This window comes from Echinops telfairi, unplaced genomic scaffold (genome assembly GCF_000313985.2).
Source record: "Echinops telfairi isolate 266 unplaced genomic scaffold, ASM31398v2 ScPeMD7_2565;HRSCAF=3150, whole genome shotgun sequence".
Classification (NCBI taxonomy): domain Eukaryota; kingdom Metazoa; phylum Chordata; class Mammalia; order Afrosoricida; family Tenrecidae; genus Echinops; species Echinops telfairi.
The window spans coordinates 4706765-4721872 of record NW_022106463.1 but is presented as its reverse complement, the minus strand read 5'-3'; the positions used below and the strand labels follow the sequence as shown (position 1 = coordinate 4721872).

General features: G+C 49.2%; 1 protein-coding gene across 1 annotated transcript in view; it reads right to left on the bottom strand.

The window, feature by feature from the left end:
* ATP8A2 (ATPase phospholipid transporting 8A2) overlaps window positions 1–15108 on the bottom strand; it is a 616683-nt gene that overhangs the window by 462192 nt on the left and 139383 nt on the right. The window contains exons 2-6 of the mRNA XM_045293987.1: window positions 8179–8278; window positions 7229–7327; window positions 5883–5928; window positions 4587–4627; window positions 2313–2386 (exon numbers count right to left, since the gene is read on the bottom strand). Coding sequence (XP_045149922.1) covers window positions 2313–2386; window positions 4587–4627; window positions 5883–5928; window positions 7229–7327; window positions 8179–8278 — 360 coding nt within the window. The remainder of the gene's footprint in view (window positions 1–2312; window positions 2387–4586; window positions 4628–5882; window positions 5929–7228; window positions 7328–8178; window positions 8279–15108) is intronic.

The following is a 15108-nucleotide window of genomic DNA, read 5'->3' as shown; positions in this document are numbered from 1 at the left end:
GAGTGCCACTCACCTAGTTTCCCTGCACCCGAGAGTCTCCCTCCTTGTTTCAAGGTTGCTTGATTGGCTGCTTGGCCTCATAGAACCCGCCCACTCAAAACCTACTGCTATCACGCCCATCTGGACTCTCAGGGACCCTTCAGGTGAACTTCTTCACTATCACATAATATGCACGAAAACTAGGGCATGAATAAGGAAGACTGACAAAGAATTGATGATTTGAATGATAGTGCTGTGGTAAAGACTTCTGAAAACAGGTCGCCCCTAGTGATGAACATGCTCCTTTTCCTAAGTGTGCCTTTAAGTCAAATCTGTACATAATTACAATTCATATCTAAGGTCAGTGGGCCAAATGTTTGTCTTAGTATACAGTATGCTTTCTCTCTACAAAAAAAAGTTAGAGAGGCAATCTCAGAAACACGAACACATCTCTCACATAGTACAACAATAATGTCTTTAAAAGTAGCATTCAATTGTCATTATGAACCATTGTATGTACTTACTTCACATGTTTAACATAATAAGCTCTCCAGGGCTTGGTTTGCAACTAGAACCACACACGCATGTGCGTGCGCCCATGCACGCACACACACAAACTCACTCATAGTGGCCCTATAGGACAAGAGTAGAACTGGTTTCTGAGATTTTAAATAGTTAAAGGTGTAAACAGCCTCATCTTTCGCCAGTGGAATGGCTGATGGGTTCAAACCTCTGACCTTGTGGCTAGCAGCTCAATGCATAACCTAGTATGACACCAGTTATATGTAAATTTGATGTTCACAAGCTGGATCCTGACTGTTTACTATCAGCTGTCAGAGGAGCCAACAGACAGATCTGTCTCGGAGGAAGCACAGCCAGAATGCTCCTTGGAAACCAGGCTGTCGGCAGTTTGTCTCATGTGCTTGGCACATGTTACAGAGGATGACAGCGTCTCGTCAAACTGGAGATCAATGACAATAAGGAAGACCCTCAATAAGAGGGTCTGACCCAGCGGCTGCAACGAGAGCAAATACAGCAATGACTATGGGCAACCCAGGACGGGGTCGTGCTTTGTTCTGTCTTACGCAGGGTTGGTTAGAAAGCAACCATAGAGTTGCTACGAATCAGTCTCAACAGCACCTAACACAGGCGATTTCTTTTAAGGGACACAATGCTTCTGAGTAATAATCATCGTTGCATTTGACCACAAGGTGATGTCAGGGATTAGTTTGGGTTCCATATTTGAAGAACATCTCCATGCAGTTGTCTCAGGGAGTCCTCCAGTCCTGTAGGTCTGTCTGTGTTTGCTTTTATGTTTTGTTTTGTTTCAGAATGTTTTGTTCCTTGCATATTATCAGGAGCTGTCTAATGTGTTCTTGTTTTGAATAGTGGGCAGGGGCAGATGGGCACCATCTAGTTCTTCTGGTCTCTGCATAGATGAGGTTTAATCATTTTAGAATGCATTTATTTATTATCAATCACAATTTAAAACAATGAGAGTCCTGCCTGACTCTCATGGGGCTCTGCCTCCTCCCTAAGTCTCGGTTACTCAGTTTGAATCTCTCATCTTGAGCAGGAAATTAAAGAGAAAGCTTGTAACCAAATGAGTCATGAGCCCCAGAATGAGCCACACTGACTGTAACCTGAAAGAAATGCAAGCAGCGCACACACCCATGATTCTCAGCGGTACCCTACTCTGGGAAGTATCTATCGTTTAGGGTCATCCTTTTTTATCTGGAACTCAAGTGCTGCAGCTCAATCATCTTCTGATGGTGGCTTTCTTTCTTTCTTTGATACAGACTCAATGTCTCAAGCTCCACCTAGGGAGAAGTCAAGGATAGTATCGTTCATGATACAAAAAGCCTGTGTGCTAATGCCTTTATAAAACAAAACTACCCAGAGAATGTGGAAATGATACCAGGGGAGGCAGAAGGGCAGCACAGGAACTAACGGGGAGGAAATGGAGTTCACAGAAACTGCCGGGACCTCTAGGAACCGTGGGTTACAGGAGGCACTGGGCTCCCAGGGAGAGACACTGCCTAGGCCATGAGGAACAAGGCAGAAAGACGGGCTTCACCGTAAGCTGGTGGTTGCTCAATCAGTTACTCAACTGCTCTGAATTAGCTCCCCCAAAGAATGCAAGCTCATTCAGGAAGAAGGGAGGAGGACCAGGCAGGAAGACTCAAACGGAAGAGCAGGGTGTGGAAAGAGAAACACGCGTTGCCTCTGAGGGTCAAAGTGGAAAGGTGACCCAAGACGACATGCATTTGTCGCTTGGGGCATGCTGGTCCTTAACTACTCATTGAAAATCAGTGTCCACTGGCACAGCTGACCTGGAGGAGAGCAGGACCATGTCTGCGGGAAGATACTGTCCATTGACGGCCTTCACGACATCTCCCACTGCCACCTGCGGAACGGACACAAGGACACAGACGCATGAGAGAGAGGCAGTGAAGCCGCGATCCTGGCATCAGTCATGGTCCGTCTCGCCCACCCTGGTTCCTAGTAACCCTGTGTGTGTGGAAGCAGAACTGGGCTCCAAAGGTTTCCAATGGGCTCAAACCGCCAACCTTCTGGTGCACGGCTGAGCTGGTTAACCATTTGCAATGACCAATCCCACTGCCATCAAGTTGATTCCAACTCATAAAAACCCTATACCTGTGCATGGCTTTTGGAGGCTTTCCATCTTTACAGGAGCCTGTAACCTCACCTTTCTCCTGCAGAGTAGCTGGTGGCTTCGAACCACTCACCTGGCAGTTAACAGACCAAGGCTTCCCCAGCAGAGCCGCCAGCGCGCCTGGTATGCAACCCCCAGGGACTCCCAAGTGGAAGATCTCCCTCTCACTGCCATCAAGCTGACTCGGGCTCAGAGTGAGCCTGGAAGACCCAGTAGCACTGCCCCGTGGTGTTCCCACGAATTTAAATCTTTACTGAAGTGGAGCAGCTTCCTTGTTGACTTCGAACCCTGGGCTTGTGGTCAGCAGTTCAACGCGTAACCCACTATACCAGAGCTCCTTCCAAGTGGAGATCACAATAATTAAATATATATATTTTAATAACTATGTGACTGGGCCATGAAGTTTAAGCCGAAGAAGTCCAAATTCGCCTCCATTACTTTCTCTGACATTTTTACAATTAATATTTCATGTAAAAAGTGGTGGGGTGGAGGGAGAGGGGATCAGGGGCAGAGAAAGAAGGAAATGAGTCAGACCACCCACCAAGATCTTGTTTTCTTCTCACAACTCATTTGCGGGTACTAAACATGTCCTGGGCGGGGTATGCCACTGGACAGAGTGCCCAAGAGCCGGCCGGTTCAGAGCCATCCAGACGGCCTGAGTTCAAGTCCCGAGGGGCACACCTTCCAGCTGTGATGGTGGTCTCTACATGTCTCGGCTTTCTCTCTGTCCAAGGTGAATGGCAGCATGTCTCCCCTGGGTTATTGTGAGGTCCGACTGAGTGAACACAGAGACGTTGTCCCCGTTTCACAAATGGTGACACTGAGTCCCCAAGGTAAACCGTGGTAGTTACACAGCTAGTGGGTGCTAAAGCCAGAATTCAAAAACAGGCCGTCTGACACAGGCCGGTTTTATTAAAATCACCTTTGGACCATGGATCTAAAAGACCTCCCCACACCTCTTAGAAATGCACCGCAAAGGGGGACGATGTGTCTAACTTAATTGGCAGGTGAATGGGCATGAGAGATGCAAGAGGCCATGTCCGCTGGCTGGCCTCATGTGAACTGGAATGAGAGAGAGAAGGGGTGGGGCCCCGGTAGGCCCCCCTCCCCCACTCAGTCCAAGGTGAATGGGGATGCTGGCGGCCGAGATCAGAACAGCCCAGGGAAGGACCTCTGAGCCATCCACGGGACACAGTGACATGTGGGGTGGGGCTTAAGTTCCAGCCCGCGTGCGCCATCAGGGGTGGCTGACCCAGTCTCCCAGGGCTGTGCTGCTGGGATCCGCAGAAGCAGTCCCACCGTGTCAGCCATGCTGGGCAGGACGCGGGCTCTCGAGTCAGGGAAGGGCTAGATCAAAGGTAAACTTCACCAGCAGGTGCCACAGGACCTCGGTGAGCGGCTTCACCTCTGAGTTTCCGTCTCAGATGCGAGTTAGAACGGGCTGGACTGGCAGTGAGTGTATCGGCCATGCTGACCCACCCTGGCCTTGGGGTCAAAATGAGCTGATGTTTCAACCCGGGTTCCCCCGCTCTAGAATTAATGATGACCAGAATCCCAAAACTGTTTCCCCGAGCAGATGAAAAGTTAGGTCTCAAAGTGTTTCTGAAAAAGGAAGCTTGAAAAAATAAAACAACAACAAAACCCAGTAGGACAATTGTGGAGCTGAGCACCCTCTTTCTCCAATTGGATTTAGAAACCTGCAGGTTGCTTTGCGATTTCAGCATTCACACCCTGAGAGGGTACTGGGTCCTTCTGGAAGCGGCCAGGGGTCAGGGTCAACGTGCCTCAGCTCTCCACCCATAAGGTGACACCTGAGAGAGGGACCCAGCCTGTGTCTTAGCACAAAGCTGACACTGCATTCAGCGTCACCTGGAAGGGACCCGTCCCCAGACGATGACCCAGTGGCCTGTCCTTAAAAACGCGTGCTTACCTCTCTCCACATGATGGTGTGCCACATGCCGTTCCTCAACACTGCAAGAGCAAAGAGAGGCGACAGTCTGAGTGACAGGCGTGAGGCTTGAAAGAAGGTGGGCTTTCTAAAATCCAAAAGCCAAACGCAGGCCATTGAATCGAGGCCCACTCACGCGACCCTGTGGGACCGGGTAGAACTGCCCCTGTGGGTTTCTGAGACGGTCACTATTTAGAGCAGGGGTCCTTAAACGTTTTACACAGGGGGCCAGTTCACTGTCCCTCAGACCCATAGGGAGGGCTGGACTACAGTTTTTAAAAAAAAAAAACGATGAACAAATTCCTATGCACACTGCACATATCTTAATTTGAAGTAAAAACACAAACTGGGCAAAAACACCCGGCGGGCCGGATAAATGTCTTCGGTGGGCCGCATGGAGCCCACGGGCAGTAGTCTGAGGACGCCTGATTTAGAGAATAAAAAGCCCCATCTCGCTCCCCAGGAGCGGCTGGCGGTTATGAACTGCTAACCTTGCAATAGGCAGCTCAACACCTAACCGCTAAGCTGCCAAGGCTCCTAGAATCCAAAAGGCACCTTCTAAAATTGTGTCTACGAATGGGAGCATGTCCTGTCACCAGATAAACTGGGTATGTAGACGGAATAGCATAACATGCTCCACACACGCAAAAAATTGAACTCTATCCCGTGTGCGGGGAAGTGGCTATCATCATTGTTAGACGCCATCAAGTTGTCTCCGGGTGCATGGAAGGCATCACTGCCCGGTTCCCGGCCACCCTCACAATTGCTGTCATGTTTGAGCGCCCTGATGCACAACATGCATGAAATGCACATGGACAAAAGTCAGCCTGCTGCTACCAGGTTAAAACACACCAAACACCCCAAAGCAGGCGCGATACTCAAGAAATCAGCACACAGAAAGGGGAGAAGAAGCCATTGCAGACCACGGATGTGGGTGCTGTGGACTCTTCACAGACCCTGTTCAGACCTTAGTGGGGGGCTGACATCGGGCTCATTGGATTGGTCGTTTTTCTGGTTCTGTTACCACGCATCACAGACCAGGACCCCGGGCGTCTCTGCCCTGCCATTAACTAACAACTCGGTGCTTTAGACTCAGGGCGGGCATCGGGCTCAATTGGATTGGTCGTTTTTCTGTTCTGTTACCACGCATCACAGACCAGGACCCCGGGCGTCTCTGCCCTGCCATTAACTAACAACTCGGTGCTTTAGACTCAGGGCGGGCACGGGCCTCGTTCTTGGGTTTCTTGGTGGAAAAAGTGACTCCGGCCGGAAGCTTACCTATTGTTTTCTTTTTGTTAACCGCATTATCAGCCTTGTGCCGCTTCTGTCACGGAAAGAAAGAAAATAATCCTCAGATTTGAAAGTTCCAAATGAATCATTGAAACAGCAAACCATGGGATGCGGGAAGTGGGGCCAGGGGCACCTCGGCGCCAACAGCACCGACTCAGCCCAGTGGCTTGGGGTCCCTGTCACCCTGGACCTGCGTGCAGTCCACTCTGCTTTGAGACCCTGGTCCTAACAATTAGCAAGCACTTTTAAGGATAAACGTCTCCCTCCTAATTAGCTTGAAAAGAAGGATTAAGTATGAGAAAGGGGAGGAAGGGAGAGGGGAGGGGAGGAGAGGGGAGGAGAATACTCTAGAAGGGGGAGGGAAGAGAGGAAGAAGAGGGGAGGGGTTAAGACAGGAAGAGGGAGAGGAGAGGGAGGGGAGAAAGGAGGGGAGACTGGAACAGGTGGGGAGAGGAGACGGGAAGGAAAGGGGGAAGAGAGGGGGAGGGGAGCAGGAGAGAAGGGGAGAGGAGGAGGAAATGTCTCTTCTGGGCTAAGTGTGAGGAGGAAACAGGTGGTCCTACAATGACCCAGGTCCCACGCTGCCCAACCAGGCCCCAGGACAATCCTTGGTGTGCCGCTCCGTCTAGCAAGCTCTGAGTGGGCGATGAGGGGCCTGCCAGGGGTTGCTGACATGAGACTTCCCATCGGAAAGCAGAGTCTGCACCACTCCGCGTGACTGGCTGAGGATGGGAGACACTTGGGGTGTCATCCAGGAAGAACCTGGTGGCGAACTGATTCTATACCCACCCCCCCACACTCCCCAAAATGCCGCCCTGAGTTTGAAGAGGCTGACTAAGTGCTCGCCCAGCGTCTTTGTCTTCCGCTTGTGGTGCAGAACGGTGCAAACCCAAACCCACCCGCCACCACTGAGTCCACTGGGACTCCCAGAGACCCTCTCTGCACAGCCTCGTCTTTCTCCGCGGAGCCGCGGGTGAGTTCAAACTGCTGCCCTGGCCGTGCCCAGCCCGACGCTTAACCCACGTCGCCACCAAACATCTTCCATACAAAGCGATATATCATATTCATCCAATTAAGCTGTTTTACATGGGGGGGTGGGCATCAGAAAATGTGTGGGTAAAATAAACATTTTAAAATAATGACAATTTCCTATAAACGTAAAGCCCCTCTGATCTTTTTTTTTTATGCTTGGTGAAGTGGAGGGGCAGCGGCAAAGTGGAAGGCCCTCGATAAGATGGATTGACACAGTGGCTGCAACAATGGGCGCAGGTCAGTGAGGATGGCTCAGTACAATGTTTCCCGCCCCTCTGATCTTATCAACGGCAAACACTTACAAAATCTTCCACAATCTCTTTGATGCCGGCAATGGTTAGAATGATGATCAAGGGCACCAGGGTGGTGTATCTGCCGGTCGGAGACACATCTGGAATTTGCTGGAAGATAAAGAGACCGAAGGCGAGGCCAGCACATTAAAACCCGGAATCAAGAAACCCCTCATCTTTTCACACTCCCGTTCCATGGCTCCTACACACAGATGATGACCTTGAGTTTCAAAACAGCTGCTTCCCTTCCTACTCCAACATCGCTATGTGTTTGGAACAGGGGGCGGAGGAGGGGCAGAGGGTGAGGGTAGAGCCATTTTCACCAATGGTTCTTTTAAATGCTGCCATTATCTCAACCCACTGCCATCGAGTTGATGCCGACTCACAGAGACCCTACAGGGCAGGGTAGAGATGCCTCTGGGAGTTTCTGAGACTGTAACTCTTTACAGGAGTAGAAAGCCCCCTCCCTCTTTCTCCTGGGGAACTGGCTGGCTGGTGGCTTTGAACTACTGACCTTGATGATTGCAGCCCAAGGCGTAACCACTAGGGTTCCCCTGTTATCCCAAATGCAATACCCAAAGATATCTCACTGCCCCCGGTCCATGCCGATGCACAGCAACCCTACAGGACAAGGTGGAACTGTCCCTGTGGGTTTCCGAGACTGAGATTCATTATGGGAGTGACAGCCTCTTCTTTTTCCCAAGGAGTAGCTGGTGGCTTCGAACGGACGACCTTGCAGTGGTTAGCAGCCCGATGGATAACGCACTACACCACCTCTCTTTTCACCAGGATGGTTTCTGTTCACTCTAGCAACGCATGGATGAGGGAAGTAACCCACATGCAAATATGTGCAACACTCCCAGTTACACAGCCTTTGAGCAAAATCCCTCCCGTTGGACCTGTGATTCCGGTGCCCGGTCATTTGCTTGAATTACCTGTAATAAGGCAATGAATTGAATTACCTGTAATAAGGCAATGAAGAGGAAGAAGGCATTAGCAGCTCTTCTAATCTGCTCGTATAGGAAGCGAGGTAGAAAGGTCAGCAGGCTATACTTGGCCGTACTGCAAGGGCAGAGGGGAAAAAAAGGCTGTGATCAATAAACGATGCAGATGCTAAAATTTAAAAAAAAATACAAAGGTTCAAAATTTGCCATCTGTCAAGTGCCTTTTTCCACAAACTTTTTTTTTAAAAGATTGACTCTTACCACGCTTGTAACAAGCCATACATCCATTGTGTCAAGCACATTTGTATATATGTTGCCATCATTATTTCCAAAACATTGTTTTTCTGGAGCCCTTGGCATCAGCTCCTCTTTTCTCCCCTCCCTTCCCCCACCCACCCACACTCATGGCCCCCTAATAAATTATAAATTAATATTATTTTCATATCTTACACCAAACTCTGTCTCCCTTCCCATGGTCTCTGTTGTTCATTCCCCTGGGGGGGTGGGGGGAATATGTGTCAATCATTGAGATCAGTTCTCCCTTCCTCCCCTCCTCTCCCCACCTTCCCCCTACCCCTCTGGTATCGCTACTCCCATTCCTGTTTCTGGATTCTTTGTGTTGTGAGCTCTTATGTCTTATCTGTACCTGTGCACATGCTCCAATCTAGCCCTCAGTGAAAGGCAGGACTGTGGTCATCATAGTGGGTGGTGAGGAAGACGCAAGGAACTGTGTGCTTCATTGATGCTTTACTGCACCCCGGTTGACTCATCCCTTCCTTGAGACCCTTCTGTGAGGGGATTTCCCATTGTCTACTGATGGGCTTTGGGTCTCTGCTCCAACCCCCCTCATTCCCAACAATATGATTTGTTTGTTTGTTTGTGGTCTATTATCGGGTCCCAGCAACACCTCACGATCGCACAGGCTGGTGTGCATCTTCCATGTGGGCTTTATTGTTTCTCTGCTAGATGGCTGCTTGTTTAACCTCAAGCCTTTAAGTCTCCAGACACTATACCTTTTGATAGCCAGGTCCCATCAGCTTTCTTCACCACATTTGCTTATGCAGTCATTTTGTCTTCAGCGATTGTGCTGGGAGGGTGAGCATCACAGAATGTCAGCATCACAGAATGTCAGGTTGTTAGAACAAAGTACTCTTGCATTGAGGGAAGACATGAGCAGAGTCCTGAAATCTATCCACTAACTCAGTGCATTGTCATATAAATAAATATATGCACATGGGCCGATCCCTCTATTTTTATGAATTAATGTATTAACACATATACACACCTATGATTATACCTCTATCCATATTCTTGCTCTCTAGATCATTCCTGTTTCCTATCACGTTCCTCCTGCCCCACCATCACACTTGCTCTCCTTCTGCCTCTTAGTAATTCCTCTCCGTTAGACTGCTGTTGCTCCAACACCCCCAGAAGCCCTATATCCTTGTTGTTGTTGTTGTTGATTTTAATTCCCTAGTTATTCCCTGTCTAAGGCATTGTTTGCTCATGGCTCCCCTTCCCCACCTCCTTCACCCCCAAGTGCTTCCAGGGCCTTCAGTCCCATTGCTCTCTCCTCCAGCTTGCTTCCCAGGCCTGTCTTATATCAATAAGCAAACCAAAATAGAAACCAAACAAAGAGTTGGAGGAAATTATGCTAAGTGAAGTTAGCCAATCACAGAAGGACAAGTACAACATGAGTCCCCTGAGGTAAGTACAACCAACACAGTAGGTACAGAAGAAAAGCCACTTATCTCACGCTATACAGGTTGAAGTGCAGGCAGCCAGGTGGAGGTCGGACCAAACCCGAGGAGGTACATGTTATTCCAACACAAAGAAGGGGAAAGGGGGAAAGGAGGAGGGAGAAAAGAGGGGAGGGAGATGATGGCATGGGATGGGGTAATAGGGCACTAACCCACCCAGGGGGAGAGTACTGGTTAGGTCTCCACAGAATTGGGTGTGCATGCAGACCCCACCATGTCACACCAAACTTTGAGGGCCACGGACCCACGTGGAGCAATGCATGGAATGATTGGGCTACAGGACCGGTCCCAATCAGAGACAAACTGACCACCTCCCTAGGAGTATGTGGGACAGAGAACAAGAGTGAGTCTGCAGGTTGGGGAGAGGGGCAGGCCTGCCACGCCCACACGGAAGCAAACCAAGAAGGAAAGAGAGAGAGGGACAGTTTAGACCAAGCCCAAGATGACGTCCCCGCATGGAGCTGCCAAGGCAGAGAGAGGACTGTAGGCTGACCACAGCTGGAGATGATGTCCCCTCACTGGAGCACACCACAACAGAGGACAATAGTGGGGACACACAGTGGGGAGTTAATCCAGTCTGAGCCCCAACCCCTGGCAGCAGGGCAAACCAAGAAGGGAACAGAACACAAAGCCCCTGAAGAGCCCCCAAAACAGACTTCAGGCTAGGAGGGGCGGCTTCCGGAATTCCCCCAGGACCTGTGGGGAGACAGTCATCAAGGTCAGCAGACAGACCTGGAATTATGTGGGCTCTTTTCGTTTTGGTTTGGTTTTCCTTTTTCTTTTTCCACAAGCGTTTGGATGCCCGCTCAATAACAAAAGCTTGGTCACTTCAGCAGGATGTACACGCCAGTGAGGGTAAAGGCCGCTAACACAGGCCGCTCCGGTTCCCGTTCCCACACACAGAGGTGCGCTCCCTACGAGATGCGTTTAAACGAGGCTCCCTTGTCAGTGGGGGCTGCACACAGGGTCTCTCAGAAGTGCACTTGTTTTAGGTTCCTTACACCAAACAACAACAACAACACCCTGAAACTCCCTGCCATGGAGTCAACACCAACTCATCGTGACCCCACAGGGTGGGGTAGACCTGCCCCTGAGTTTCTGAGGCAGTAACTCTTTATGGGGGCAGAAAGGTCCCCCTTTCTCCCCTGGAGAGACTGGTGCTTTCAAACTGCCAACCTTGCGAATCACAGATCAACCCAAAACCACAATGCTACCAGGGTGCCTTCAAAATAGAGATCCAGTCGAGAGTGGCTTCTGAGGGGATCTACTGGACCAGTTCAATTCAGAGCAGTGGTTCTTTTCAAGTGAAGGGGAAATACCTGTGGACCTAAGCCTCCCACGAATCCCTTCCGACCACAGGCCAGGGATGCGAACAGCCTTGCTGTCATGAGAGCACAATGGAAAGTGGATTACTTCAGGCGCACCGGGGTTAAAAGGGAACGGCTTAGCGTTTGATCGCCCTTTCGACTCATTTTAAATCGGCTCGACTTTTCAACATTTCCTGCTTGCTTTTCGATTGAGGTTTTCCTCGGATTTACTGTTATTGTTGTTCGTTTCGTTGTTGCTTGGGTTTGTTGTTGTTTGTGTGCTTCTCTGTCTATGAAATCCAGGGGAGGAGAAGCTTTGGACAGAATTTGGATGAACGGTTTCTTGGGGGGTTGGTAGGGGGTGTCGGGGGGGAAATGGGGAGCTAAGAACAATGAGGACAAGAAAGAAGAAACTGTTCTAAAGTGGGTTGTGACGGTTATAAAACTCTTCTTAGTATGACTGAACTAATGCATTGCATGATTGTGAATTACATGCCAATAAAACTGTTCAAATGAATTTTTTTAATAAATAAATTTAACTGGGTAAAAAGATGACAAACAGGTCTATGTGAGGGTTAGAAAGCATAATAAATATTATCTTTATTTAAATAATTTTATTGGGGGCTCTTACAGCTCTTGTAACATGCCATACATCAATTATTGCCAGCATCTGTGTACATACGTTGCCATCGTCAATATTAATTCTTTTAATATGGAAAAAAAAAAGTCAAGGCACAGAGGTCAGCACAGATAGTTCAGGTGAATGTTTTGATTTTGATTTGTTTGTTTGTTTGGGGGTTTTCGGGGGGGCATGAATCCCAAAGGTGTCATCTTAAAAGGTTTTCTCAAAGGACACAGGACAATCACCAGGGCAAGACGTGTGAAGAGATCTGAAAACTACGTTTGTGATAGAAAGTCCAGGAAAGTTCTGCCGCAGACTTTTATCTCATGACAACGCTGTAAGACTCTTGTTTCCATGGCAACGACATACCCCAAACTAGAGAGCATCCAAAGGGCCCGAATTTGACTCCTCAGGGCAGCTGTGGTGGGGTGCCACTGGAAGAAGAACCCCTTTGGGGACGGGCTAGAGAGAGCGGAACACTGTCTTCAGAACTCCTCCAGGGGCAGGAGCAGTAACTTGCCATCGGATATTTGTGTCAGTAAATGCTTCTGTAACTTTGTAGCAATACTTTATAAATGGCTATATCTATTTGTGTATATGCATACTGCTACAAAATTACAGAAACATCTATCAAACAAATATAAGCGAGTGGGAATTTTCACAGAGTGAGAACCCGACTCATTATCTTGTTGCTCCATTTTTCAAAGATCTTTTTAAAGTCCCCTCGTGGTGAGGCAGACTAGCAAAAGAAACTCCGTATTTGTTAGCTGCTAAATGCCTTGCCTGTTCCTCCCTCCCATCTCAGGAAGTTAACTGCTGGTCGACCTGCCCGTTCTCCCTCCCCTTGTGGCAAAGTCTCTGCTGGGGATTCATTTCAGAATGTACTCCCATATCCCCAGGTTCAGGACACTACAATGAGTTTAGGCTATACTTCAATATATCGTTTGTCTTAATTATTTTTCGATATCGATCCTTTTGGTGTTGTAATCTGTATGGTGTAGTTAATCTTATCATGATAACCAGGATGTTATAATCAAATTTGGTATTGTTTCATTTATGATAAGGAAGGTACCTTGTAATGCATGCTTGCTCTTCTGAAAGCTACAATTCATCCATTAATTTTGCTTTCTGCTTCTGTTCACGCTTGCTTGACTCCCAGACAGGTCACAAATGAGTTTGGGGCCTTTAAAGATGGACTGTAAAGTCCACTCCGTCGGGGCTGCTGTGCGGGGAAACGTCTTTAGTGTCTCGGTAGCCCAGCTAGCTGAATAACGGCTCTTGTAGATTTCAAGACATATAGTGGCTGTCATTTATTTGAACCCGCAACATTCATGTGTGTGTGTATATATATGTGTGTGTGTGTGTGTATAAAACACAATTTTTGGAAATTAGATAGTTTTACCTGTATAATTGGGCAGCGCTGGTTATGTTCATCATATTGTACATCTATCACCATTAATCATTTCTAAATCATTTCCCCACACGAACAGATACTCAGAATCCCTAAGCCATGACTGCTCCTTCTTCCCCACCCCACCCCCACCTAAGCCCCACCAAAGCCCCACTGCCATAGAGACTCAGAGCAACCCCACACAGGGCAAGGATGGTTCGACTTCATCTCACTCGCTTTGGACACGTTATCAAGAAAGGCACTCCTTGTGGAGGGCCACGATAGGCTGGGACTGACTCAGCGGCAGTCGACTGGTTTGTTGGGTTGGTCAGAGTTCAGAGCCTCCGAGGGTGGTGTGAGTGAGCTGTCACCAGGTGCTGGCCCCAAAGTGGGCAGTGTGAGCCCAATTCTGCGTCTCTGTGGAATAAAGGTCTAGCAAACTGCTTCCATCAAAGTGACAGGCAGGCAAACCGTGTGGAGCAGCTCCACGCTGAAACTCCACAGCAACAGGCTTGGGTTGGTGGCTGGTCTTTGTTCAGGTGCCCTGGTACAGGGTGACACGCGGAGTTGCCGACAGTGGGAGAACAAGAAGAATTCCTGCTTCTGTCAAGATTTACAGCCTCAGAACCCACAGAGGGGGTTCTTCTACTCTGCCCTCTGGGACGGCTATGAGTCGGAATGGACGGGATATAGTTCGTGGTGCAAAGGGTTAATGTGCTCAGCTGCTGCCTGAAAATTTGGGAGGTCAGGTCCTCTCGGAGGTGGCTTGGAAGAAAGGCCTAGTGATCAAAGTCAGAAAACTCAGTTGTGGGAGACCCCACGGAGTTAAACAGCCTAGTGCTATGCTGAGGCATGCAGGGGCCCCAGGAGTCGGGGCTGGCTTCACAGCGGCTGGCTTGGTTTGGTTTCACGGTCGCTGTGAGGGCAGGTGTCCAGCTCACTCCACAGCGTCACTGCGTTTCTTTACACACGTGGATCCCACCCGTCACAAACAAACGAAACTGATCATCCTGTTCATTTTCACATTTCTATTTTCTATCTTTTTTTTTTTGATGCTTCAAGGTCTACAGAAGGGGGAAAAGAAAAGAACCAGGCACTAGACCGCCTTGTCTCATAGCCTGTTCGCAGAAGACACTCATTGGACCCGATCCAGTATTATCGACGCTACCACCCCATCAGGAGCCCGGGTGGCATAGTAAGTTACATAGCAGTCTACAGAGTAGATTTTGTAGTTAGCCAACTACAAAGTCAGTGGCTCGAACCCACCAGCAGGGGGAAAGATAAGACTGTCTCCTCCTGCAAGGATGTAAATAAAGTCTCGGAAACCCAAAAGGACACTCTACCTGTCCCAGGAGGTCACCGTGAGTCGGACCGGGCTCAGTGGCGGTGAATGAGTGGGTGAGTGAGGGGTAATTCTCCATCGCACTTCGTGGTGGCTCATAGTGGCTTTTGCAGCCTCTTCTTTACAAACCATATGCATCCAATGAGAGAAAAAGAGGTTGGGTCCTCGCCAACCCACTTATAAATGATCTTTACGCAGCAGCTCCGGTGCTGAAGAGTCGGACGGCTTACCTGCAGGGTCTGCGGTTTGAAACCAGAAACCGCCAGCCCCTCCTCGGGAGAGAGACAGGGAGCTCTCTACTCTCCCGTAAAGACTTGCCATCGTGGAAACTCACTGGGGAAAGTTCTACCCTGTCCTGTAGGGTCGCTATGAGCCTGAATCAACCCAATGGCAGTGGGTTTGAGTTTTTCCTTTTTATACATGGCTGTTCTTGGTTGCCATCAAGTCCGTTATAGCTGATAGCAACTTTACAGGGCAGAACAGAATGCCCGCCCCCAACCCCGCCCGAGTCTCCAAGGCTGCAGTCT